The following is a 27,831-nucleotide window of genomic DNA, read 5'->3' on the forward strand; positions in this document are numbered from 1 at the left end:
AGCAATATAAAGGAGATAAAGTGGAGGTGTGATATGCTTCACACCCAAACGCCCACATGCACAAACAGTCAGAGAATCTGGCTATGGAATACAGATACACAGCTGCTATGAGACAATGTGACCCTCTAACAAAATCATTTCGAGCTTGAACCCTCATTGACACTGGAATTGATTTCGGTAAGTATGCATTGTTGCTTTCTCTGATTAGTTGCAGTGTTTCTGACTTTTACACAGAGAGTTCACTCCCTATTCTGAGTGTGAATCTGCCCTGTGCACTTCCGAGTATTTTGTGTAGATTTGAATCAGCCTCCTCCACCCTTCTATATCTCAGGTACGTCGCAGTGCACCCAACCACACTTAATGCTTGCAGCACCGGTGTCAGGAAGGAACTATTGATTCATAGTTCCCAGGGAAGTATCTGACACTTTTTGTATAGATCCTTGAGATACAAGTCAGAGCTGCAGTCTGCCCCTCCCCATCTGCCCCCTAGACACTGAGGAGAGACTGAGGTTATAGAAGTCACCCAGGCCCTGTTAGTGGGACCAAGAGGACCCAGAGAGAGACAAGATACAAGATCACCAGGGCAGCGTTTTCCAAAAACATTGTACACCTAAGTTGATCATTGCTCTACGATCAACTTAGGCTTACGATGCTTTTGGGAAACACAGCCCAGAACAGTCAGACTAATGACAAGAGGGTTTGCTTGAGAGAAATGGTTCAAAAATGCCTATTTATACTGATCGAAATGGATGAAAAAATAAATAAATAAATAAATAAAACCTACTCACAGTCATTTGTGTGTATATGCGAAAGTTATCCTTATCCGTCTTGTGCTTTCTGAGTTAATCAGAAGACTGTAACTCTCCTTTCTCAATGTTGCTGGTTTCAGAAGTATTTTATCCATTCAATTTCCCCATGAGGATGTTTAAACAGTCTCTAAGACATTAACCAAGCAACCAGCTTCAAGGTAAATATCAACAATGCAAACTTGGATTCAAAGAAAAATGTCACTGAAAATCTGAAAAAAAGACAAAGGTACAAGACTGTGTTCTTAATGAGGAAAAGAACTACAATCCCATGAATCACTGTTAATGACAAATTTAGTAATGAAGAAGAAATAAAAAACTATCCGTTTAAAGTTGTAGATTGTATATATCAACCTTATTCTTGAACACAGAAGTAAGCCTATGGGCGAAACTTCTGGTTCATTAGCCGCTATAGGGAAATAAGAACAACATGCAGTAAACGGTAAGACACACCAATTTGCAATATCAAGCAGCAAACTAGCTGTTTTGTACAGCTAAAAATAGCTGGACATGGATGAGCCCAGAAGTTAAACCAATAAAAATTACAAAAGGCCATGCACATTTTTTTACATAAAAAAATAAGGTTGATAGAAACAATATATTTTAGGTTTATATAGACTATTTGGGTATAGTGACCAGTTCTCATTAACTAGTTGCTTATTAGCATGCCTATTATTAACATTTTTTCTTAGTACTTATAAAGCACATATTCTGCATCACCATATTTTCCATCCCTAATCCTGCCCTATAACTAAATTTAACAACTACCTTACTAACTATTAAGCAGTGAATTAGGAGTTCATTGATGCTAAGGATGTAGTTAATGATTTGTTAATAGCAAGAACTGGACCTTAAATTAAAGTATGACTGATTATTTAAATGTTTTAGTGTTTGAAAGTCAAGGGACATTGTATTACATCATTTGTTGTGCTTCACGGTAGTGGGCAGGGTTCAGCAGACATTTGGTGCAATTTGCTAGCAGCGGATCTCTGATTGGTGGGATTCTTTACAGCATCATGGGCAATGCAGACTTTCAGCAGGGATTTCACTGTTAAACACGATCATTTAAAACATGTTTAGGCATAACTGAGTCTTTCAAAAAGCATATAGCATTGTTTTACATGCATTTTTACTCTTGCACTCCGTAAGACGGTTAAGTTTCAAACTAAACTTTATAAAACCTACACAGGGCATTCTTTAGAAACAGTAAAACGCATTCCAAAACAATCAGCCATGTTGGTGGAAATCTGGTGATTGTGATTGGCATGTATCTCTAGACCAGTAGTTCAAAATCACTAATCAGCTAACAAGAGGATGCCACCTGCTGCTAGTGCGCCTCTGTTCACACGCAATCTAGTTCTTTTTGTCAGAACATGTCTAGACACATGACAAGAAAAACTCATGCAGAGTGACAATTTTTCCTACTCAGAAGCACAGATAGCCAAATCCTTTCTGACAATAACACTGGTGGAATAAACCAAAACCAGTATTTTTAAAGGGCATGCGTTTTAGCTGCTTGTTAAAGAGAACACCCAGCAGGATTTCACGGAGGACAGCTAAGGGCTACAGTTCCACAGGGAATGGTTTGTCATCAGAGGCTATTTCCTGTGCTTCACTTCATACAGTTTCGGCAAATGTAGACTTCCTGCATGTGCGAGAAGAGCCTGCAGCAGTGCTCTTCTGTTTATTTCCAAGGCCCTTCATGGAAATTGGTGTCCAATCTCATTCAGGTGGGCTGAAGTTCAGTTTTATGTAAGACTATTTTTCTTTTCATTCTTTTTCTTTTTTTAACAAGGTGCACATTGACCTTTCAGTGTGTGGCTGCCCTGGGAGAGGCAAGAATGCAAGCTGCTCTCTGCTGGGAGAAAATGGACAAACCTAGCACTGGAGAGCACAGAAGCCGCCGGTGAAAAGCTCTGCACGTCTCTGCGAGTGCAAAAGCAATTCATGTGCTGCACTGCATTCGTTTTCAACCTTTGAGTTTCCATCATGAATCGCGCTACAGTGGTTATATGTCGTGCAAAGCACCGATACATTGTGTTCACACAAATTTCTTACCGCCATTGATAATTTTTAGAAAAAGAGCATTTATTTCAATGTTTTTGCTTCTTAGATTGAAGCACATAATAAAGCAACAGTACAATGTTCATAAAATATAAGTGTGATGCTGTAATATTTTCCTTACATGTTGAAATACTGATATTTGTATGTATACTAAAATAAGAACCTTTAAAATTGTACAAATAGTTACCATAAAATCGACATAGAAAATAGCCATTTCTCACTGTGACAAGACAGACTGCTATTTTCTCACCAAGGAGAATAACATAAGCCATTAAAGAGAATGAGAAATGAAGAAAACTGAAAAAAAAAACGAAAAAAAATGATAGTCATAATGATATCATCATAGTGAAAAAAAAAAGAGAGAGAAAGATTTACATAAACTGATCTGTGTAAGATTGATCCTCAAGATACATATTTTGCACTTTGTACTGTACATACGTTATAAGGACATTAGCTTGCTTTAGGATATAGCTTTCAAGTTACAAAAAAAATGCACTGCGTTGCAAGAGTGTCCATTAGTTAAGGCGATTTTTGAGCTCACAGGTCTTTCTTTGTGATTGTTTGTAGATGGAACTGGGCTGAAGGTTTTTTTTTTTTCCTTTACGTTTTTGTTTCTTTTTTCTCTAGAAGACAGAAACACAGAGTCTATTTTTGCTGGATCCATCTGCTTCCAAATATATATATATATATATATATATATATATATATATATATATATATATATATATATATAACGTAAAAAAACAAAAAAAAACAAGAGGACCTGTTTAGACAATATCTCCAAAGACAATATGGAGGTGCTACAGAAGTTACAGAAGTCTTAATTTGCTGACGTTCGCTCCAGATTACTAAATAAGGCAACTGTTTTTGTTTTTATTTCTTCATGAGCTCGTTCACAGTATCAGCAAATCCATGTCTCTCTGTGATCCACATCCATACCTCAAACCTGTAGGAACCTACAAACATCAAAAGTGAAACGTAATGTTCTTCAGTTCTTAAACAACATTGTCACATATTTCTTCATTTCATACACACCACAGACCCACGTCCACCACAAATGTGTCTGTGTGTCTTTATCTTTTTTTTTGTTTTTTTGTTGTTTTTTTATTTTGTTTTTGTACCATTTTTTTTTCTACCCTTCTGGCTCCCCATAGCACATTGTGATCGTACTGTACTGTACCTATGACACTCCCAGCATCTAGTATACTGTGTGTATACTTACAAACGACCTAGAGTTTACTATAAAGTGAAAAACTCATGGAATACTTATAGTAAACTTCACAAAACACACAGTTAGTGGAGAAGGGCCGGATGGAGGGAGATGAAAAGGACTTATTTGAGCGAACGTTAAGAGTTGTCATCAGCGGAGTCTTTGGTGCCGTATAGATCGGCAAGTTTCTTGAATCGCGGCCCCCAGCTCTGGAGGTAGTCATAGTCCAGGTCTGAATCTGTGGTCACCGACTCCAAAGAACTGAGAGAGCCGGCGATAGAGCCTCTACCTTCATAACCGTAGATCTGAATGGAGTCATACGGGGGCGCTGTGGGGTCATTGTCCGCGTCTGAAATCCGCGTTTTGATGAAGTCATCCACGTCTACGCTGTTGCCTATGGGCCTCAGGCCGGGGCGCATGGGATACTGGAGCTCGGGCTTGATGTCCTTACGGGGCAGGAAGCCGTTAGCACCATCTGGGTTCTGTAAGGTGGCGATGTCAAACGCCTCTGTGTCCTCCTCGCCACCTCCCTCATCATCATAGGTGATGATGTTCTCCCGAATGTCTTCCTCCTCAAATACGATCAAAGGCTCCTTTTTCTGGCGCCGCAGGGCCACGAACAGCACCACGATCGCTGCAGACATGCAAACAAATATCAAGCCAATGCTAATAGCATCTTTCACTTATGCTGGAATCACTACGATGCTTCTGTAGATAAGTATTCACATCAGTTTTCTTAAATGTAGCTGCTGGAAAGATTTGACTCTGAAGATAAAGTGTCCCCATTAAATGCAAAGTTTTAATACTGCTTTTTGATAAGCCCACATAACTTGAGATAGCTAATGTGTTTTGGGAAGTTATGAACTATAATACTAGAGTACTTGAATATGACTTGACATTCTTTACACATTAGAATAAATAAAAAATCCCTCCTTAGATTACAAGCTTTAAGTTTTAATTCCCTTTATTTTGTGTGTGGTTTCAGCTGCTGTCTGTTCAAAAATTGCTTATAAATTTTTTAGGATCATTATCACATGATCCTTTAGAAATTATTCTAATATGATGATTCATTATCAAACATATTCAAAGTTTTGGTCTATATATATATATATATATATATATATATATATATATATATATATATATATATACTGTACACACAAACACACACTTTGTATAAAACATAACATAAAAGCTCTTTGACCTAAAAATTTTAACATAATTGCAGTCTATAATTATACATAATTATAAAATATATTTATTTTGTACTTTTATATTTTTATGTATGTAATCATTCATTCATATTTGTGTTTCTATTTTTGTATTTTGCATTCGTATCTTTTTTTTCAGTTTAACAATTGTTAATATATATATATTTTTATTTATATTATTTTTAATTACTGGCTTAAATAAAAGTATTATTTTGCAGTGGTTCAACAAGTGACTACATAAGTTTTAATCGTCGCTGACAATTTCAAATATTACTTAAGTAAACGTTGTCTTTACAACCTTCTTAGGCTCAGAATGCTTTAGGGAAACAAATCCCTAATCAGATTTAGAGGCAAGCAAAGTAAATCAATGATGTTCTCTGTAAACTATCTGTTCTTCAAATACTTCTGTAGTTGTATGAGTGTAAAAGAATCCCAGTGTGTTTTGGGGTGAAATGTAAATATTGAAATGCATCGGGTCCCTATAAGATGTTTAAACCAGCCAAGCTAGACCTCTATTATTTACATGTGATTGCTTCGCTTGTGTATTCATAAACAAATATAATTAGGCTTACCCAGTAGAATAACAATACAGGCCAAGATGGCAATCAGAGCTCCGGTGCTGAGCCCTGCTGATAGGATGAAAGGTTCCACATTGCAAGAGAGGATAGTGTCTTTGCTGTCGCAGCTGCACACACGGATTATAAGAGTATTGGTGCTGCTCATTGGGGGTACGCCATTGTCGTTGATCTCGATGGGAAGGTGATACACATCCTGGGACATTCTGCTGAAGCCCTTCCGTATAACAAAGATGCTAGCAGTGCTATCTGTGGAAGCAACAGAGGAACATTGATGGAATGTTTACTTCAGCTGATGAGGAGGTTACCGGATTTGAACAAAACAACAACAGAGTTGTAAATGCGCTGAATAGAATTACAGGAAAGTTCTCCGTTCCCTGGAGTTTAGGTGCAGGAGAGCTACCCACTGCCACCGGTGAGAGTCAATGGGGTGTGAATCCTCCAATATTAAATTCATGTTTAATACTGAGAACATTTATCAGCTTTTGGAAGTGTAATCAAAGTTAGACGGTATTGGTTTTATTTGCAACTGGGAGGGATGGATCAGTGCCAGTGCATTTCCCTGACTCAGTGCAAGGTCACGCTGAAGGCATAGATGGAGTGAGTTCATTTAGGGGCCTGGGGTTTAGTCATTTTCACTCCCTCTGGCAGCACTTTCTTCAACCTTCAGTGGCTCTGTCAGGGAAGGCCACTAATGATATGGCTACAACGCTCATATAGCATGACGCTGTGGACAGGCTCGATCAATCTAATGTTATCCATTATAATTCTATACCACATTCTGTCAGTGAGATTACCATGGGCTGTGTGAAGTATCAATTTGCAATGTTTGAACCTGAGAGAGCTCCTCTGGGTCCTTGTTTATGATGTTGTGCTTTTGGGCCACCTTTATTGGCAAATGCTGTACACTGAGCACTCTCAAGGAAGCCTTCTTTTGTGCCAGAAAGGGAGCATAAATGTGTTGGTCATGTACACATAATGTGTGACAAAAATATTGAGTCTGCTATTATAAACAATTTTTTTTTTTACACTGTCAAGTTGAAGCCAAATCTAATTCTTCATAAATAATTATCTGGAAAATATTCTATTGAAGACTGTTTCTGCCATGGACTATTTATCTCATAATTTTGACTATTTTTCTCAGAATTTTATGTTTATATCTCACAATTCTGGCTTTATAACAACAAAGCAGGCACAGGACATCAATATAACGTCAGGCTAACGTTGGCCATGACATTGGACAGCATATTGGTTGAGAATGAAACACTGATGTGTTGACCTAGCCACCTAGTTTAAAAAAATAAATAAAGGGGGAGTTTACATCTCTGACTTTAGAACTTTATAACTTGAAAGTTTATATCAAGCAGTTCTGAGCAAAAAAAAAAAAAAAGTCTAATAATATGTTTAAAAATCATGGAATAAGTTATGTTAAACTTTATAATTCAAAATAGACTGCAATAATGTATTTTAACTGTATTTGGACTTTTTTTCAAAAACACATAAAAAATAAAAATAAAAACTTACAGAATTAATTGTATGGCTCTCAATAACAGATATTTACTAAAAATTGAAGTTGCTGTATGATGATTAGTTCCCACATTTAAATGCGGTTGGCATTCTCAAAACCTTGCAGATCAAAACCAGATCTGATGCATTTTTTTATAATTTCTAAACCCGATAATATTCTATACACTTAAAATTTCGATTTTGTGCACATTTATAATCAGCAGGCCTTCATTACGTCCGTCTGATAAGAGAGCAATGTCAGAGCCTCTGAGCAGAGAGTGAAGCATAATGAAGTGTCAGATAAATGGGTGGGCAAAGCTGTTAAAAACTGTATCCATTTGAAAGACTTCGGATCCTGATAAAGCCAGTCAGTCTGAGTAGCCTAATCTGTCTCTCTAATATTGTTGGCTTTTGAAATGGCCGGCTAAAAACTGCTCATCTCCTTTCTCATTAAAGCAGACCGAATGGGAAAAGACACCCATTTCTCTCTCTCTTTCACTCGCTCAACTTCTCGGTTCACATCGGTCTGCTCTATTAACCAAGAAAAAAGCCTAAACAGATCTGTGATTGTAAACATTTACCTTTTAAAAACTCAGGCAACAGTTATGTGGAGTTGCTGGAATAAGCTATTGGAATTCATTATATTTCCAATCTATTGGTGGTCAACGAGAAATATAGCACAATCAGAAATTAACCGATGGAACGGAGCAGCTCAGTCGATGACGTCAATTTGTAGGCCATCCTGGAAGGCTATTTCACCATGGGGTCCCTTGAGGTGTTCAGAAAAGCAAAGGTTTTCGATTTTTGAGTAAAATGAGGTCTGTAGCATTGAATTACATGGAGCTACAGTTGTCTGATTCTTTAAGCACAGCAGCTTTCACTGTCTAGAGTGTAACTTGTGTAAACAAAATAGAAAAAAAAATCCAAATTCCAAAACCGGCCTGCAAATTTCTAATTCGATGGCTTGAAAATTATAATTATCTTCCAGATATACAGATGGAAAATAGTTTAGCTTGTTAGCATATGTTAGACTAATATCATTATCATATAGCAGTCACACAGAGCATTCTAAAATAACACCAAAACTCCTGAGCAAAGTAAACACGATTTACAGTTTCTTTGAAGCATACATAATTCAGCTTATAAGAGCCACCACATAATGAGTTCATATAAAAGCAGCAAATTCCCCTCAAACTGAGCACCACCCAGTCACGACGGCACTCCTCAGAGAGGCTCCTCAACTGGCTCTAACTTGAGGCTTCTCATTTCCCAGCGACTGACTCTAACATTACAGTATAGGTGGGGCTCTCAAACATGTTCTTCAGACCTGTGCCTGTCTGTTTGACGAAAGACTATCAGATTAAAGCATGGTGCTGAAGGTTTTCTGGTCACACCAATCAGGATGCTTGAGAAACAGATAGAAACAGGGCTGCCTACCAGCTGGGCCTCACCCACGTCTCGAATCCACAGATGGAGATGCTCAAACGAGAGTGACGCCTCCATAATTAATAAGAGAGGAAGTTGACTTGAGTTTGCCCACCTCACCGTGACCTAATTATCAACACGAGGTTGGCTGGGCAACACTGCAGAGACACACTCCTCCACATGGATAAACTTTGTATATCCATGTGTGTATTTGGATAAAAAGTTGATTTGGAAAGAGACTAAAAAAAAAGTTTTGTATTTTTAGTTGGTCGTATTTCCATAGGAAGTTTACTTGTCTTGAAAGAAGCAGTTCTTCAGTGCAAATTATTCAGTTATAAGGTGTTTTGTGTGCTACACACCTCTGTTGTCTTTGAGGGAGAAGCTGTGGTTGTTAGCGACCTCAGGGGCCAGTCTGAAGTGGAAGTGCTGGCGGTGGGCCATTTCGTCCTTATCCGTAGCGCTAACTGTTTCAACGAGCTGTGGAGCAGAGGGTTCAAATCAGGTCGTATTAAATTGGTTAAAATCACCAGGGCATGCCTTTAAATAAATGTATGCCTCTTTTATCTCTCTTTCTTTTTTTTCTCTATCACTCATTCAAACTTGCAACTGGCCGACAAACGGAAAGTGAACACTGAATTGATTAAATTAAGACATCAATATAATCTTTTATAGTGCTCATTTAAAAGTTTTGATAGAAGTTGTGACCTCTTTTAGGAATTAGCTAATTCATTAACCGTTTCCTGTACCTACTTATAGGCAGTCATACATTTCACAGATACAAGGATCAAATTGAGGGACATTAAGTTATATAAGCCTCTTCATCTAGCTATAAAATATTATCTGGCAACACTTTAAAGATTATTCACTAATGTTTTGAAGTTTGGAGTCAGTACTATATATACAGTATATATTTATGTATTATTATTATTATTATTTTTAGATCAAAAAATTGTCTGTATTGTCACATTATCTTTCAGAAATTATTCTAATTCAAAGATTAGTAATTTAGTAACTTGTAACTTATGATGCATCCTTGCTGGATAAAAGTAATTTTACTGATCCCAAACCTTTGAATGGTCAAGCATGTGTACGTATATGCATTAATAACATAAACACACTATTAATGAACCTTAGTGTAAAGTGTTGCTAATTTTTTAATAAGTGCTGAAACATACTTGGCCCTCAAATAAACGGTTGATTTACCTTTCCAGGGCTGACATTCTCACAGACAAGCACTTCGTTTTGAGTTGCAAACTCTGGAGCGTTGTCATTCACATCTTTGACTTTGATATTTACTCGTACTTTTGCATCTTGGTGATGGCCTCCTGGAACAACAACAGAATTCCAAAGGACACACATTTTTAAGATTTATTAATAATTCAGTGTGTGCTGTAAAAAGTTCTACACATTTCAGAATAAGTCTGATTCAAAGGAGAATAAGAAGGCTAAATCCTGACTTACAGAGGAGGAGTTGGGGATGGAGGAGGCCGGGTAATTAGCTATTGAGCAAAAATTGCTGATAATACTGAGAGACCTTATATATGAAAGCTTAGATAGGTGTTATTTTCCCATAGGTAGATGGGGATCAGCTGAGAGTCAGCTGATGCGAGCGTGACTAACGTGACCTGCCAGAACTAACACTACACTTGATTAAGCTCTTAGTGGAAGGGCACGAGTGACAAGACAGAACCAAAATATACACTATTGGAATGATTCACTCACATCTCCTATCTGAAATGATCAGGTTTAGTAAATCCGTTGATATTTTGCTTTCAGACACAAGAGTCCTCCACATAGCAATAGACTATTTTCAATGTAGTCTTCTGGCAAAACATTTTGATGGTCGAAATTATCAAAGACAGTTGAAATGAAAGCGAAAATGTATCACACAGAAACTTTGAATTCAACCAGAACAAACACTACCTGCACTTCAAGGAAATCACACGCACACAAAAAAATAAATATCTAACATTTTAGGGCCAATTACACACTGTTCACTGAACTGAGGGTATCATTTGAAGTTTGAAGAGGTAATCTGTGGCTGTCTCTTCTGAAATCGTGCAGGAGGCCTGGCGACGCTACAACCACATAAGAGCAGTGTGGATGGAGAGCTAGGGAGCTTGGTTAGGGAAAAAATGAGAAACATGCAAGGCTACTCTGTTATTTAAAATCCCAGAAAAGCGATGAGTGACCTACCGATCTCTGCAGCACTGACAGATATGTTGTGCCAAGCCTGTGCTTCCCGATCTAAAGGCCTTGTGGTCTTAATAATGCCGTCCTCAGTATTAATGGTAAAAAACTCTTCCAAGTCTGTGTATCGTGGAATCATATATCTGGGATAAAGAAAAATAAATAAATTATAAACTTTGGTTAGGGGGTTACTGTCATCAAACAAAGATGACAAAAAAACAAACAAAAAAACAGCCAAAGCAAAAGTAATCTGATTCTTTAAAGGAAACAATTGCTACCTGATTGGGTTGTTCATGATGTCGGTGTCTTTGGCATGCACACGGCCGACCAGAGTGCCTGCTGGGGCATTTTCCTCCACCTCAAAGCTGTAGCTGGGAGCCATGAAGGTCGGGGGCTCGTCTGCATCTTCTACTGATATTTTCACAATGGTAGTATCTTTGTATGGACCCCAGGTAGCGAAACGTGGGTCCACATGTGGGTTGGAGGCTTCTACCTTTAGTGTATATGATCGCTTGGTCTCAAAGTCCACAGGCTGAAAACAGAAGGTCAGGATACAATTCAGTCATTCACTTTTGATGAAGCTGTCAATAGAATTTAATTATTTATTTTTATTTTTCAGGAATCACTCTACATGTTCAAATATGAAAATGACCCCTGTGTCAATTGACTGGTGGAGAACCAAAGGTGAATTAAAAAATAAATGTGCCATTAATAGATCACCAATATAGTAAATCAAGTGAAATGAAATAGGACAAAAGTAAACACTATAATATAGCTAACCAGAAAAAAAAGGAAAAGTTTAAAAGAAGCAGACTAGAGGGCACTGTTGTTATACATTTTGGAAGGAGACTGAATCCACAAAGAAGCTTGAATGAAAAAAGCATTGAAATATCAAGGCTCTCCTAGACATCTTTCAGTTACAGATTGCACTTTTTTACAATTCTCAAATGGCACATTTCCCATGCAATTTAGGTTCAGGCAAATAAAACAAGATACAAAAAGAAGTGTTCAAAAGCAGCCAGTCATTTGGTCCGCTCGTGTCTTCCTGCATCGCCAGTTTTCACACGTCCGCCTGTTTTCTGATTAGCCTGTCTCACCCGTCACACCTCTCGGTCACAAATTACCAAGTGAGAATTACACATAAAGGGTACATATCAACTCAAACACACACTCACACGGACACATGCCGGCTAGCTTTGTGTTTCTGTTTATTGGATGAAAGTTGTTTTTCCTGCTTCCTCATTCTCTTCTCTCGCATTTTCTTTTCTTTGGATCTCTTTAATGGAGCTGCCAACGCTGGAAACAAGTATGACCCAGTTCTTTCCTCCAACAGGTTGGAAACTATTCTCTGTTTATCCTGACAAAAGCAGTTCCCCCTCCTTCTCTTTTTGCCCCCTACTACAATCCTTTATTTGGCACCTAATAACTCCCGACTGAACCTAATCAGGAGCAGATAGTGTTCACAATAATGCTACGTCTCCTCTTAATATTCAGCGTGTGTTGCCCTGCCCGCAGTTGAAACAGAATACTTGATTAAAACCCTGGCAATTCTGTCAGTAATTTCGACTTTAATTTCCAACATGCTTTGAAGAGCAAAAGGTGATGATTTCCCAAGAGGTGTATCAGTGAAACATTGTGTTATTGAGTAAAGCAGCATTGCATCAAGCTGATTGTTGTAGGCATGCCGTATTGTCTGTTCTCTCACCCTTCTGCACGATTCATCCCTTCCTTATACCCTACTCGGCAATCTGAAATAGCACTGCTGTGGTCATGATGTTTAAAAAAAAGCCAGACAAAATCCCCCTTCAATTGTTTTTGTTTCATACAAACCTCCTTTACACAAACAAATATGCTGACGCTTCACCGGATTACATAGCTTAAACAGCAATAATTCTTGACTGCAGTTTTTCTTTCTTTTAATATGCTTTCCTTTCTAATGATCATTTCTTAGATGATCACTCCAGATCTTAAGCTGTGGGGCTGAGAGGTAAAAGATCACCAGCAGGTGGCAGTGTTAAGGCTGCAGGCTTGGTCTCTTTGGCTCTCAGGCTAAAGCTGGTTAGTGGCTAGCAGGCTTCTTGGGGCGATGTGAGATTTCTCTCGGCCATGAGAGGTGGGGGTATGGATGGGCGGCAGCCTAACCCGAGTGGCTGTGTAATTGTCTGCATAATCCAGGGCCTCAGAGCAGGGGAAGAGTAACCCGGGCAGCACGGCCCAGATGAGCTTCCCTCACACGGACGGAGAGAAGCAGCCATGAAAGTCAATGCTCATCTCAGACATAATAGGGAAGGGATGGGCAATGTCATTGCAATTACAGAGTGAAAATGGTGAAAAATCACTTCCCAGCCTCCCAGCAGTCCTGCACTTGCGTTCACAACCTTGCATATTTGAGCATCCATGCAAATAGGAACACAAATGAACAAGCAAATAAGTTAAATGCAAATGATTCCTGAAGAAGACTAAGGGGTGATCAGATAAATTCACAGTAATTCAATCCTTTTTGCGCACATACTTGCTTCCATTCACACATACGTAACTAGACGTTGCATTTACACATACTTCTTTGGTGCTCTCACACACTTCACCTTCTTTAGTTTGATGACTGCCTCCTGGGTCTCCGAGTCCTTGGTGATCTCGAAGAGGTTCATGCCGTCTCCCTCCAAGATGCGATAATCTACCAGTCCGTTCTCCGCCAGATCGGGATCTCTGGCCTTCAATCGACCCACCTCCTCACCGGGAACCTTGTCCTCTGAGACCGCCATGATGTAAACACCTGTGAAGAAGGAGAGTGAGTCCTGGGAGCTCTCAGAAAAGGCAGGGGGTGGGAGAGTAGGAGGTTATATGGTTTATAATATCTCTGAGTCACGGGCGAGAAAAATCATGATCACACTGCCCACCCGGGAATGGAGAGCTGGTTCTCTGCATGATACCGGTGCTACCTTCAGCTAGCTGCCTGGCACATGTGAGCTCTTAGCTTGTGAGAACAGGAGTGCATGTGTGAAATTTATATTTTTGTGCTCGAGTGAGCCTGTATGCGTATGTGGGTGGGTGTATGAAGACTATAACAGACACCTGCCTGAGGCTGGAGCTTGCAGAAGGACCATATGGCTCCACTCCCTGTCTGCTGAGAGCCAAAGGCTTCAGCTGCATTTACAAAAATAACTCCCACATGGGGATGAATCCTCGCGAAAAAAGGCCAGGGTGTGAAAAGAGGTCTGCTTTTTCAATCAGACCCTCGACAGAACAAAAAAAAAAAAAAAAACCTTTTCATCTACACTACACATGTTTGCAGCGAATCATGTGTCAAAGTCTGTTTCGGATAGGGTAAACATCTCTGGGAATCAATATCGAGCCTAAAAGAGACAGCCCACTGCTCAAACTGTATTTTTTGGAGTGAGCAGAACCATATTAAATAGCTGAAGCCCAGATTCTCACCTGTTCTCTGTGCCAAACTGCTGTCCACATTAAAAAAAAATCTTGCTCCTGAAATGTTCCATCATGCAGTCAGCTCAAAACTATCGGTGAGGTAGATTTAAGGATCTGCTAGTCTAAGCTACTCATTGTGGGCAATAACCTTGCAATGTACAGTTTATTTTGATCCATGAATAATGGTTTCTACTAGCACCAAAAACAGGGCTTGTATAGGAGCTGGAGCGCTGGGACCATGATGCATTCTGCTTAAGTCAGGGAAAAGCTTGAAGGCCCTTTTCTACCGAGCCTGAGGCTCAGAGCGCACAAAAAAGCAAAAGCTTGGAGGAGATTTATAAGGCCGATTTCTGGAACAAAAGACAGATTAAATCTATGTGCTTAGTGTGCAGTTTAATGTCACATTGGCAACACATGAGCGCTAGCTCACACTGTTATCTTCTGTACACGCAAACACAGTAAATATTTCTGAAGACAAGAACTCCAAGGCACTCGAATATCTCAGTGAAAAAATTAAAAAGCCTTTATTACATTCTTGGCTTGCTTTTTTAAAAAAATGGTGAGAGGTACACCTACGCGTTGCGGCTAAATGCCTTCATCAGGCATGTAGCCGCAACGCGTAGGTGTACCTCTCACCATTTTTAAAAAAAAGCAAGCCAAGAATGTAATAAAGGCTTTTTAATTTTTTCACTGAGATATTCGAGTGCCTTGGAGTTCTTGTCTTAAGAGATTTACTATCCCACAACCAAAGAGCACCGAAACTTTATACCCCATGCAGCACTTTTGTTTTTGCATTACAGTAAATATTTCATCCAGCCTTTCACGCTCGAGAGACTTGATGTCATCACGCTTGCGTTGAACGTTTAAAGAACATTTGAATAATTAAGTTGTGATATTTTCATGTTAACATCTGTAGCTCATATTAGCAGATTCTGACTTGGTCCCTGAGGGCTTGTCAATGTTATTATGTGGTTTGAGGATTGAAGTGTGGAGAAGAAAGGGCTGTACACTGGCTAAAAGCAAACTCTCCTCCCTTGGCGCATGCATAGCAGAGGTCAGAGTAATGTTGTGTGTAGCCAGCCAATGAGCAGGGCATGGCCACAGTGACAATAATAAAACCTGACAGGGATAGAGGAGGACAAAACAGATGGATGGAGGAGAGATGGAGATAAGAAAAGAGAGAAAGAAAGAGAAAGAGAGAACATTCACATTTTCTCACCCTGAGCGAACTTCGGAGGGTTGTCATTGACATCAGTCAGGGTGATTTTAACCTGAGTGGTGCCTGACAGACCGCCCATGTGTCCACCCATGTCCTTGGCCTGGATGACGACATCGTATTCCTGCCTGGCCTCCCTGTCCATGTTAGGAAGAGCTGTTCGTATGATTCCTATAGACACACATATAAACACAGTATGAAGAACCATTCTTTCATGACCATGCATTCACTGATTGATTTATTGTATGTTTCATCACCATTTATGAGATTTATTCCATCTAACCAGTAGGAATGGATTTTTGCAGTAACAAATATTGCTATTTTGACGTGAAAACCCTTTAAGTTAGATGCTCATATATAATTTATATATATGTATAAATTATATATAGTACTGCTATAACAACAATCTGTTCAATTAAAAGTTAAATGAAGTTGCCAGATTCTATTATGCTATTTGATTTGACTGTCATTATTCATTCAACTAATCTGTCAAAATGCTTACATTTGCATGGAATATGTGATTTAGTATTTCAAATGAATGACTTCTTATTAAAAAAAAGTAATTAAAATGATAGAAGATATATTTTACACATTTTGTGTGAGCCGAATTAGCAAATATGCTTTCCTTAATATGCTTGATGATCATCAAGTTGCAGTAAATGCATACTGTTCTTAAGGGGGCATCTTGTACACTCTTGTTCATCTCCTACCATGTGCACGTCATACACAGGCAGTTTTTATCCAGTAGGGCAACTGACCTTGGTCTTACAATTCAGGATAGTGCTGTAGAACAAAAGTCTGGCTTTTAGTTGACACTTTACTCATCCAGTCTTCTTTCAGACCAGAAAAAAATATGTGGCTATTTTGCTCATTCCTGAGGTCTTGAAGCATTTAACACAAATGTGCTATGAATAGTCGCATTATGGTTTTGTTAGTACCACATAGATGAGCAGCACTGAACAGGATCGAGCAAAACATCCAGCTTTAGTTTATTAGCAGCATCTGCTTCATCATCTCTGACTGCTGTAGGGGTTTCCACTGCCACTGGGACACTGTAGGACTAATGTAACCTGGGTTAATTTAGCTCAGAGAACACAAGGTGCTCTCGCGAAGCGTGAAAGGACTATCCTCTTCATTCCCAATCCTCATACCATGGTAATTGAATTGAAGCCAAACATGACTTGAAATTGCACATGATGCATATTTGAATGCATGGCTGGCTCCACAGAACTAACACAGAACCAGTGAAAATATCTTTACTTATATTTACCTGTTTGTGGCTCCACAGAAAAGTAAGGCTGGCCCTGCAGGATGCTGTAGACCAGCCTGGCACTGTTGCCGTATGTGGGGTCATCGGCGTCTGTAGCTGTGACCTTTATCACTGATGTACCTGAAGAGAAAGCCACGATAGGGATCACTTTTGGATATTGCACATATCTCACAGTCTAAGGTACACTTCCCATCAACATTCACAACAAAGATAAGAGAGAGAACAGCAACTTGACTATTTCTCAGGTTATAAAGTTGATCTTGAATAACCTTTCTTAAAGGCAACAAGAGTATTTCAGAGTCTAAAGCTAGACGATACAAACCGTTGCCTCGGGTTTGTGCATGCAATGTTTTGCCTGCAGCCGGGCTAATTTCCATGAGATCTGATTCTGTTTACACACTAAAATCAATTTACCCAGCATGTTTACCAAACTTGTCTAAAAAAATATAAGGAATTGACCTGGAAAAAACTAGCCTTTCGAGGTTCCCAGTAGTATTATGTGAGCTGTGTATGGGGGGTATCGGGGTAACAGATCGTTACCCTGTGACAGGAGAGCATTACTGATGATGTATTGCACAGTGAAAATGCAGTAAACACAAACACATGCACACAAACAAATGCAAGCACACACACACAACCCCAGACAAGTCAGCAGTCACAAAACAACAGTTGAAACAAGAGTACCAACTCACTTTCTGAGAGTCAGATTTCAGCTCTTTTGAATAATGCATGAGGAACAAGCCGTCAGGCGAGGACTCATAGAGAAAGAGAAGAAGCTGACAAATAAGCTTTTCCAGAGGCTCGGACTCACCAACATTTGACATCTCAGCCACTCGCGCATAGTAAGGGCCGTGAAGGAACTCTGGTGGATTGTCGTTGATGTCCTGCACCTTGACAATGAACTCTGAAGGAGGCTCTAGGGGTTTGTTGGTGTCTCGAGCCACAGCCTGGGCGGTCAGGGTGTACTGGGCCTGTTCTTCTCTGTCCAGTGTCTTTGTTGCATGAATGTTGCCCGTTTTGTCATCGATGACAAAAATAGTGCCTGCTCCCTCCCCTGAAAGGATGTATTTAATGTTTCCATCTCCTGAATCTACATCCGAATGAAGCTGGAAGAAGAGAAAGAGCATGTGAGTGAGAGGTTTCCATCATCAATGAGCAGGTCAAACAAGAACGCTGACTCAAAGTAGAAAGCGTTTTGGCTGGTCTTCAGCAATCCATGATAGCATCTCCTCTAGAGTATCAAATTAACACACTCCTATCTCTTAGTGATATCCACCCTGATGGCCGGTTGCACTGACAGAGAATTCAGCAGGGAAACATCCCTCTCCTAAACATCCCTCTACATTACTCTCGAGCGAATTTCATCATTTTATATTAATATGAGAAGAAACCTCATTTTTGTAATGTATGACTGTTTATATGTTGCGAGCAACGTGTATAGAGCTGATGTGAATTAAGGGATGTTGATTATGCTGGTTAAAATGAAATTAAACTCCTGACACAGAATATCCCCACTCAATAAGTCTAAACCTCCACTTGGGTTCAGGTGGGAATTTAAAGGCCAACGTGCTGCAGGTTCGCCATGTAACTATCCGGCAGGCCCATAAATCGTCCATTCCCCCTATGCCAGAACCATAGGGAACTGCACCGTTATTAAAAAGGAAATCCAATTTATAACCTTTAATCAAGTGGGCCACTGATTGCTTTTGTGGAACAAATGAAGGATATTGCAAGGACTCTGTCTGTAATGAAAACCCCAATGACTTTCATTCACAGCATAACCTTAAGAGAAATATAGAGGGGAAGGGAGATGAAGAATGGATGTAGAGAAATGGATGTACAAGTTCCTTGTTTCTACTCACCCGACCTACTAAGACAGGATCTGGGCCTGTGTACTCCTCAATGACAAAGAACTGGTTCCAGACCCAGCCTCGTTTGGAGCGGTGAAGCACCTGGCCCTCTTTACCTCTCTCCCTATGTCTGTGCAATGAGAGATGGCTGTGGCCGCGCTCCCGTGGCCCTGAGCCCCTATGTGTCGCTGCTGCTGCAGCGCTCCATAGTGCAGCCCCCAAACACAAGAAGAACACCTGCAGTCTCAGTCCCTCCCACATCCTGCCCACACTGTCCACTTCCTCTCCTGTGGTATCAAGGTTCAGAGAAAATCTTGAAATGCTGTCAGCTTTGATGGTCTGGTCTATAAAGAGGTTGAGGGGGACAGGAGGAGACCTCACTAGATTTGGCCTGTGAGATTCATCACAAAGTCATTCTTTTCCACTATTTCTTCCTCTCTGTTTCTGAAACAAAAAAGGAGAGAAAAAAATAAATAAAAACATCATTACTCACAAGGCGAAATGTAAGTTACAAAGGTCTAAATTGTCCGCATAAAACCAGGAATAGACAGGATAATAGTTTTAGGATAACACAACATTTAATGACACTTTGACTAAAACGATTCTGCACTATTACTAGGTCACTAATCAAATGAGAACATTTGTGTCACTGATCATGTGCAAAGATTCTTTGTAAATGTCATATATTCTTGTTTCCACTGGAGCACAAGATGTTCTTTGGCTCAAATCATGCTGGAGAACATGATCATCAGGTTTTATATTAACACACCTGGGGAGTTCGTGCAACTTGAGTGCTGCTCTCATTAAAACAAAAGGGGACAAATCAAACACAAGATACATCCTGAAATACATGTTAGTATTTCAATTCAACTTTTAGTTAAATTGCTATGCTTATATAATGTGTAATGAAAACAATTCATTAAATCAGAAAAATGGTGCTCTCAATCTTGGACCCCAATTTATATCAAACTTGGCTATACAATGTGACTTTTGTAAGACCGCACTGGAGTCAAGTTAAATTGACTGTGTTGAAATGTATTAATTCATTTTCCAACAGTGTACCCTGAATTAATTAAGCATCTGAGGTTGTAAGCCCATTTGAGCCTATTCAATTAGACATTACACAGTCAGCGGTCTACCAGCAAACCATTGTTGCGATAAGCTATTCTCTATGTTGCAGTATATAAACCACAAGGTCTATTAGGTCTCATAGCTGTTTATTTGAAAATGAAATGAAAAAAATAAGTTTCTATTCACTTTCAGAAGATCAGACACACAATAAAGAGAACAAAATGAAGAGCAAAATGAACACATAAACTCCTTCTCTATAATTCAAAGGCTTGGGGTCATTAAGATTTTTTAAACGAAATGAATACTTTTATTAAGCAAAGATGCCTTAAATTGATTACAAGTGACATTAAAGACATTTATAAAGTTGCAAAAGATTTCCATTTGTGGCAAATTTCAGCTTTGCAATAACAGAAATAAATTATATTTTGAAAAAAAAAAAAAAAAAAAAAAAAAACTTAATATTAATTAATATAGGAAATTTGATAATGTCTCATAAAATTCCTAATATAAATGTCCCACATGACCATCCATTTCCAGATCTTTATCCTGTGTAAACGCTTGTCATGTTACACATCCCATAATTAACCACTTGAAGTGTTGGGCGAAATCCTATAAAGTCCGTGCATCGCTCTCTGTCTGGGTGTAGGTGGATGTGGTATGGGAGAGCGGCCCGCCGGGTATTTTCTCATCCACTGAGCCGCTAACAACCATCAGCTCTGACAACAACAGCCACAATAGCCTGCAGCACCCACACACACACACACACACACGCACGCACGCAGTGCCATCCTTACCCTAATCACAGTAAGTCAAATCATCACTTCACACACATTCAGAGGAAGGGTTTGTGAGAGTGTGAAACCTAAACCTAAACCTAACCAATTACCAGTCTGCAAAGCAAAGCCCATAAATATTTCCTAAATAAAGTGCATCCAGCGGAGAACTAGGAAAGTGGGTGCCCTAACTCAGGCAGACCTCTGTACTGTCAGGCCCTGATTACATTATATTGCTTCACGTTTGTCTCAGTCTTGGCTGTAAATTGGCATCGGCGCTAGAGAAAGAAGACATTCTATCCCTCCTTTCCTTATTGACCGGCCACCAAAATGTCAGGATGCACTGCTACTTGGAGTGGTTTTACTGCCTCTGAAGTCTTCCTCATAAGTGTGCTTCTTGAGAGCACTGGGAATCCAGAGCATTTAGCTCGATTAAAATAAGTTAATTTTTATTATTTTTTTAAGTCTCTAATGCACTTAGGCTGAATTTATTAGATACAAAATACAATAAAATTACAAGATTGTAAATCTCAAAATGGAATTGATTTGTTATGGCAAATCTGAATTTGCTTTACTGTTAAGTGTGATCAATGTAATAATCCCTTAAAATTATCAATTTCTTAAAAAAAAAAAAAAAAAAGGATGCACACATACTTGCTTGAGGTTAAGATGTACATAACTGAATACTGTATTCAGAAACACTTTAATAATCATATCTCGTCTTTCAGTTAAAGTCTTCTGTCACACACTTTCAGTTAAAACTATGGTGTAAGACGTCTTCAACACGGGATTTGAAGACCCCTTGGAGTCTGCGGTGGTACTGCATTAAGTCTGCACATTACTGTTTGATCTCAAAATTAATATATGCATTATCCGAAAGCATAATAATCAGTGAAATTCAAATTAAGAGGTTAATGTTGTGCTAAATGTTCATTGTCTCTCACTCAACATTTACAACCATATGACTGTACATTTGACAAAATTATTTTAATAGCTTTGTAATGTACTGTAAACCTAATAGAGTATGTAAATACATTTATATGGCACTATATGCATGCTGTTATAGGCCATTTTATACAATATTTAGCAGAAGCCCCTGCTCCATTTCTCTCTCCACCAAGGGATCTGAAAAAAGGTTGAAGACCCCGCTCCTACCACCCACAACATTCTTTTGAGAAGAGTTCAGCCTTTTTTCAGTCACCAGGGGTAAATGCTCTTTTATCTCAAACACCAAACTACATGATGATTAAAACATTGAGAAATTACAATAAATAGTCTAACCACAGAGTTAGTTATTCTGGTCCTTACTGAAACATTCGTATAACAAACCAAGCGCAGAGTCACTCAGAGTTGGTAAGTGATTCACCAACCCTGCAATGTAATGTCTGTAAAAGCGATACCGTTATTTATCACGCACTCTTAACGGCCAGACGACTAAGTGTGTCTCTGCTGAGGGGATTCAAGCTCTTGTATCTTAAAACACATTTGACGGAGAAAATAAAACAGATATTGTATTTTAAGAGCAACAGTATTTGTGTGTCTCTGGAACAAAGAAACTGCTAGCGTGTACTGTTATGACTAATGGAGGGCAAGGGAAGAAAATGCCTCAGTGTTTTGGAACCACAAATGATCACCCTGCCCCACAGTCTATAATTACTAGTTTAGTGGGATATATTCAGTGGAATATATTACACACGCCTTAAACTAAATATTGAATTCTGCACTATAAAATGCCAAGACCTTAATCATAATGCTGAGTTACGGATTCTGTTGCAACTGCGAGAGCCTTGGGATGAAACGAAGCAACTGCAAAATCTGAGAGGCACTGGAAGTGATCCTTTCGCCCAACAAGTATAAAGATATAAAACAAATAAACGGATGAACGGATACATTAATAGATCTCAAAATCCTTAGGAGACATGTCAAACCGGATCCAGAAGCTCTGTCATGGCCTATTGCAAGCATTCAGAAGTCTGAGAAGAATCTAATTTCCTATCAAATTTTCTCACAGCGGAAGGATCGAGAAAAGGAAATGGAGAGCGAAATGGAGGAAGGGTTATGGAATGACACTTGAAATCAAACAGAAGTGAAGCTATTTCTGTGGAAGACTGAGACCTGAGTGAAATACAGTTATTCTGTTCTTTACACAGTATTTTCAGTTAACAGCCACTTACCCTGTTGGTTTCTGAATTTTAGCAGCTATCGCTAAACTAAAGCAGAAAATTACAGGAATTCAGCTGTAAGCACACTCTGCTTCTGGATCTCCAACCACAAACTTAGGATCTAATGAAAAGTGGCTTGAGAGCAAACTCTAATGTGAAAATGGTGTGGTCAGCTCTACTCAATTTTTCACTCATTTTCCCCCACTCTTTCTCTTTTTCTTTTTTCTTTTACTCTCAGTGACATTCACTGTTGTAGGAATGGGCAAAAGGACACCTGGATAAATTTCTCTACATGTACAGTATATTTGATGTATGCTACTAGCTGCTTGGATCCTTAGCTTTTGCTTTCTCATGCGTCTCTGTGTATCTAAAGTATGTGCACATGTACACATTTGATATTACACTAAAGTGCTTTTGCGCTAGAAAATGTGCCATAGATTACCTTTTTCCTTTTTACTGTAGGTTTCTCCTACCAAGAGTCAGTTGTGATACATTATTTAACATTACCAGCATAGTTAGGTTTTAAACACACAAGCTAGGAATTGCTGTATAATGAACAGTGTAATACAGTAAATAGACATTCCCAGAAATGCCTGTGTGAAACATCACATGGGTTTCATATAAATAATTGTTTCTTCATGGCCACCTATGATTAACACAAACCAGCATGTGGTTTTCTGTTTTGCTACCCATATTATTACAGTGGTTATCAGTACATTTAATGTAAAGCAAATTTGGTAGTTCAAGTAGACTAGTAGGCTATATTAGTATATTATCACCTACAGCATGAATTGTAAGTTGTAATAAATACCTGTAATACATAAAAAAAATCACCATTTTCACTGTGAATTTCGAGCAACCACAGCTGTCATTTTTTTTTAAGAATACAGTATGTATATGTAGTAATACTGTCACTCACACACTCATACACTCTCTATGCTGTTTTTTCAAAAGTATAATAACATGGCGATTCATGTAAAACCATCCAGCAGTGCTTTTTGCTTTACTATGCAACTCCAGTTAATGAAACTGGGTTTTGATGGTCTTGGTAATGTTAGAATGTACATTTTGAATATATATATATATATATATATATATATATATATATATATATATATATATATATATATATATATATATATATATATATATATATATATATATACAGTACAGACCAAAAGTTTGGAAACATTACTATTTTTAATGTTTTTGAAAGAAGTTTCTTCTGCTCATCAAGCCTGCATTTATTTGATCAAAAATACAGAAAAAAATGTAATAATGTGATATATTATTACAATTTAAAATAATTGTTTTCAAATGTATTATACTTTAAATTATCATTTATTTCTGTGATGCAAAGCTGAATTTTTAAGATCATTATCACATGATCCTTTAGAAATCATTCTAATATGATGATTCATTATCAAAGTTGGAAACAGTTCTGCTGCTTAATATTTTTTCAGAACATGTGATACTTTTTTAGGATACTTTGATGAATAAAAAGTAAAAAAGAAAAATTTGCTATGTTTTTTATATTTTGTAATAACAATATACACTACTGGTCAGTAATTTGGGGTCAGTAATTTTTTTTCTTTCTTTTTTTTTAATAAAATCAATACCTTTATTCAGCAAGGATGTGTTAAATTGATAAAAAAGTGTTAGTAAAGAAAATATATTATTAGAATATATATTATTAGATTTTTTTTTTTGGAATAAATGCAGTTCTTTTTAACCTTTTATTCATCAAATATATTAGACAGCAGAACTGTTTCCAACACTCATAATAAATCTGAATATTAGAATGATTTCTAAATGATCATGTGATAGACTGGATGTTACATGATGCTGAAGCTTTGCATCACAGGAATAAATTTTTTTTTTTTAAAGTATATTCAAATAGAAAACTATTATTTTAAGTTGTAATAATATTTTACAATATTACTGTTTTTTCTGTATTTTTGATCAAATAAATGCAGGCTTGATGAGCAGAAGAAACTTGAAATATGACTTGATGACTATGAAAATAGTAGATTCACACTGAATGCATCAAAACTATGAATTAACACATGTTGAATTATATATGGAATTATATACATAAAAGAGGGTGAAAAAACTGAAAATATGTCATATTCTAGGTTCTTCAAAGTAGCCACCTTTTGCTTTGATTACTGCTTTGCACACTCTTGGCATTCTCTTGATGAGCTTCAAGAGGTAGTCACCTGAAATGGTCTTCCAACAGTCTTGAAGGAGTTCCCCGAGAGATGCTTAGCACTTGTTGGCCCTTTTGCCTTCTGTCTGCGGTCCAGCTCACCCCTAAACCATCTCGATTGGGTTGAGGTCCGGTGACTGTGGAGGCCAGGTCATCTGGCGCAGCACCCCATCACTCTCCTTCTTGGTCAAATAGCTCTTGATGCCTTCAGTGTGACTCTACAATTTTCATAGTCATGAAAATAAAGAAAACTCTTTGAATGAGAAGGTGTGTCCAAACTTTTGGTCTGTATTATATATATATATATATATATATATATATATATATATATATATATATGGTTAGTAGAATAAGCCGACATTTACTTGCAAAGTTACTTAGTAGAATGTGTTAGGGGACCATAAAAATAAAGTGTTAGCAGATATTAAGCAGACAGTCGACTCTTAACTGGTAGTTGACATGTTGGTGCAGAGTTAGTAACTATCAGATGAATGTATAAAGTAGACTATTAAAAAAAGTGTTACCTTTTTTAACAGCCATTCAACTGCCTTAATGAATACACAGCTGGAATTTGTATACCAGTGGTACACGTCAGACTTTATCCTAAATCAACAGAGATAAGCACTCTTTTCTTCTCCCCAAGACGGCTGATTTAAGGTGTGTCTGGAGAATATTTACATGCAAAATCCAGTCATTTCAATGGGAATCCATGCAATCAAGAATTCTGCATGAGGGTAAGATATTCTTACACAGATTTAGTAGTTGGTCACATAAATTTGACACATTTACCAATATAAAGCTGTTTGGTTTGAAACTTTCTTCTGTGTCAACTGTACTTCATACATTATTATATTGAAATTTTTGCCCACAAAACTTGCTAATGTGACCGCACGGTTGTAATTGCCACTTGATATTTAGCTGGGAATAGAGGAAATATTGCAGAAACACTCAAACAATAGCTCTGTGTTTTCAAAGCCACTGAAACCATTTTTAATGAAGATTGTTCCTCTCCCATTTGACTCCTCCATCTTCACTTTCTCCTCAGGCACTTAGAGATCAACTCTCAAGACACAAAGATGTAAATTCCACTACATCATAGGAAGTGCTCATACTGTACAAACACATGGGGTGTTTAACTCCATCAAAGTGCAATTTCAAGGATCTCAGAGTGTCATTCACACTTCACATTACAGTAGTGGACTCACCCTAAACAAAAGTGTGATGAAGGCCTAAACTTGTAGTACTTACTACCATAATTTCACAACTAAAAGTCAGCTATAAAAAGAATAGCTTTCGAATGACTAATTGCTATTTAAGGGCATAGAAATTAGAAGGCTTTTAAAAAGTGGCAATGTAACAGGAAGTCATAACCTCTAAACACTACACGTGCTCTTGATGGACCTGGGAATTGAGATGCATATCTATTCACTTCAAAGTTCTGCCATCAAAGCCTTTCCCGATGCTGTCACGGAGAAAAGAGCTTTTTGGTTTCTCATTACCCAGCAGTACTTCCCCTGGTCAGCGATTGTGCTCACAGGGCGAAACCCGACTCTTAATTGCCGTTCAATTACAGAGACTAATCGGTGGAGGTGTTTCGCAAACAAAAATCCCTCAGCCTGGCTCACTGCAGTGCATGGCTAAAGAGCTGATTTGTATTCTAAAAAAGTGACTAATGCTCATGCCGTTTTCTCCTTTCCTGCCTCCCGCACATCCTCTGAGATCTCTGGATTATGAATATGCTAACAGTTGTGGCCAGGGTTCTTAGCTATGGAGGTGAGGGGAAGCCTTTGCTTTTTCCACCACCACCACTTCATGTTAGTGTAAAACCACAGTTACTAACAGCGAGAGAGCGACGGTGGTGGAGTCTCAAAAGTCGGACTACAGAGATGAATGCCCTTACATTTTCTCGTGATGTTATTTCAGAAGAGCCCAAGGCTCCACCACTGTCTATTCTGCAGCACGTGCCCTTGGAGAAGAGAACCGAGTATCACCTTACTAGGGCAAACAAGGCTCAGCAATCTACTTATATTACCTAGAACAACATGAAGGTTAGATGCCTAAAGGCAACAGTGTGTGCCTTGTATTCCCTGCATACCTCGATTATCCACTCTACAAGGTGTATTCGTTTCCAATAGAGCATCAACTTCCGTCAGACAAGTCAAACACGGCCGAATGTCCTGATGACAAACTCTAAAAGCGTATACAGCACCATTTCTAGCACTCATTAGAGTGTAAGGGTCATTGTTGTGTCTGCATAAGCAGGTGTGGCTACAATTGGTGTGTTGTGTGTATGAGGCGCTCATCCGAGCTTTTGAAACTCATTACAGCTTTGGCCATAATTATTAACCACGAGAATCAGCTTTTTCACATGCATTTTTCATCATTATTCATCTCCGCTAACACATTATCCTCCTGTTTATTAATGCAATCATGAATATGGGTGTATTAATAACAATCTGTAAATCCACCCAGCCAGTCTGTGCTTTTCCTGCCATACCCCCCCCCACCACCACCACAAAAAACTCCACTAAATAAATAAAATAATAACAAAAATGAATGCAGCAATAAGACATTTTCATGAATAGATGTTGAAAAGTACTGAAAAATGAATAATTTCCTTCTTCTGCGTGTATTGTAGATGATGACATTGAAACTGAAAGCAATACAAGAATAATATTTGAGCAATTACTAAGGAAACTGAAAACAACAAAACAAACGTTAATGAATGATCAGTTCAAGGAGACGTACATGACAGTATTAAATGGAGTCACTGGGGTCTATAAAACATTTTAAAAAAAGAAAAAAAAGAAATAAAAATCATGCACGACTGAAAATATTCAGCCATGAATGATGATTCCTGAGTTTTA

General features: G+C 38.3%; 1 protein-coding gene across 2 annotated transcripts in view; it reads right to left on the reverse strand.

Moving 5' to 3' along the window:
• Nucleotides 1-3,732: 3,732 nt before the first annotated feature.
• Nucleotides 3,733-27,831, reverse strand: part of LOC132123384 (cadherin-11-like) — a 50,054-nt gene continuing 25,955 nt past the window's right edge. The window contains exons 2-12 of one of the 2 annotated variants that reach the window (XM_059533979.1): nucleotides 18,762-19,187; nucleotides 17,711-18,005; nucleotides 16,900-17,019; nucleotides 15,633-15,800; nucleotides 13,573-13,760; nucleotides 11,266-11,519; nucleotides 10,994-11,130; nucleotides 10,001-10,122; nucleotides 9,157-9,274; nucleotides 5,864-6,115; nucleotides 3,733-4,714 (exon numbers count right to left, since the gene is read on the reverse strand). In XM_059533979.1, the coding sequence (XP_059389962.1) occupies nucleotides 4,218-4,714; nucleotides 5,864-6,115; nucleotides 9,157-9,274; nucleotides 10,001-10,122; nucleotides 10,994-11,130; nucleotides 11,266-11,519; nucleotides 13,573-13,760; nucleotides 15,633-15,800; nucleotides 16,900-17,019; nucleotides 17,711-18,005; nucleotides 18,762-19,010 (2,400 nt within the window). In that variant the 5' untranslated portion in view covers nucleotides 19,011-19,187 and the 3' untranslated portion in view covers nucleotides 3,733-4,217. Of the gene's footprint in view, nucleotides 4,715-5,863; nucleotides 6,116-9,156; nucleotides 9,275-10,000; nucleotides 10,123-10,993; nucleotides 11,131-11,265; nucleotides 11,520-13,572; nucleotides 13,761-15,632; nucleotides 15,801-16,899; nucleotides 17,020-17,710; nucleotides 18,006-18,761; nucleotides 19,194-27,831 lie in introns of both variants that reach the window. The other variant, XM_059533971.1, reaches the window with a different exon arrangement.

Source organism: Carassius carassius, chromosome 3, assembly GCF_963082965.1.
Source record: "Carassius carassius chromosome 3, fCarCar2.1, whole genome shotgun sequence".
In the NCBI taxonomy this organism is placed as follows: Eukaryota; Metazoa; Chordata; class Actinopteri; order Cypriniformes; family Cyprinidae; genus Carassius; species Carassius carassius.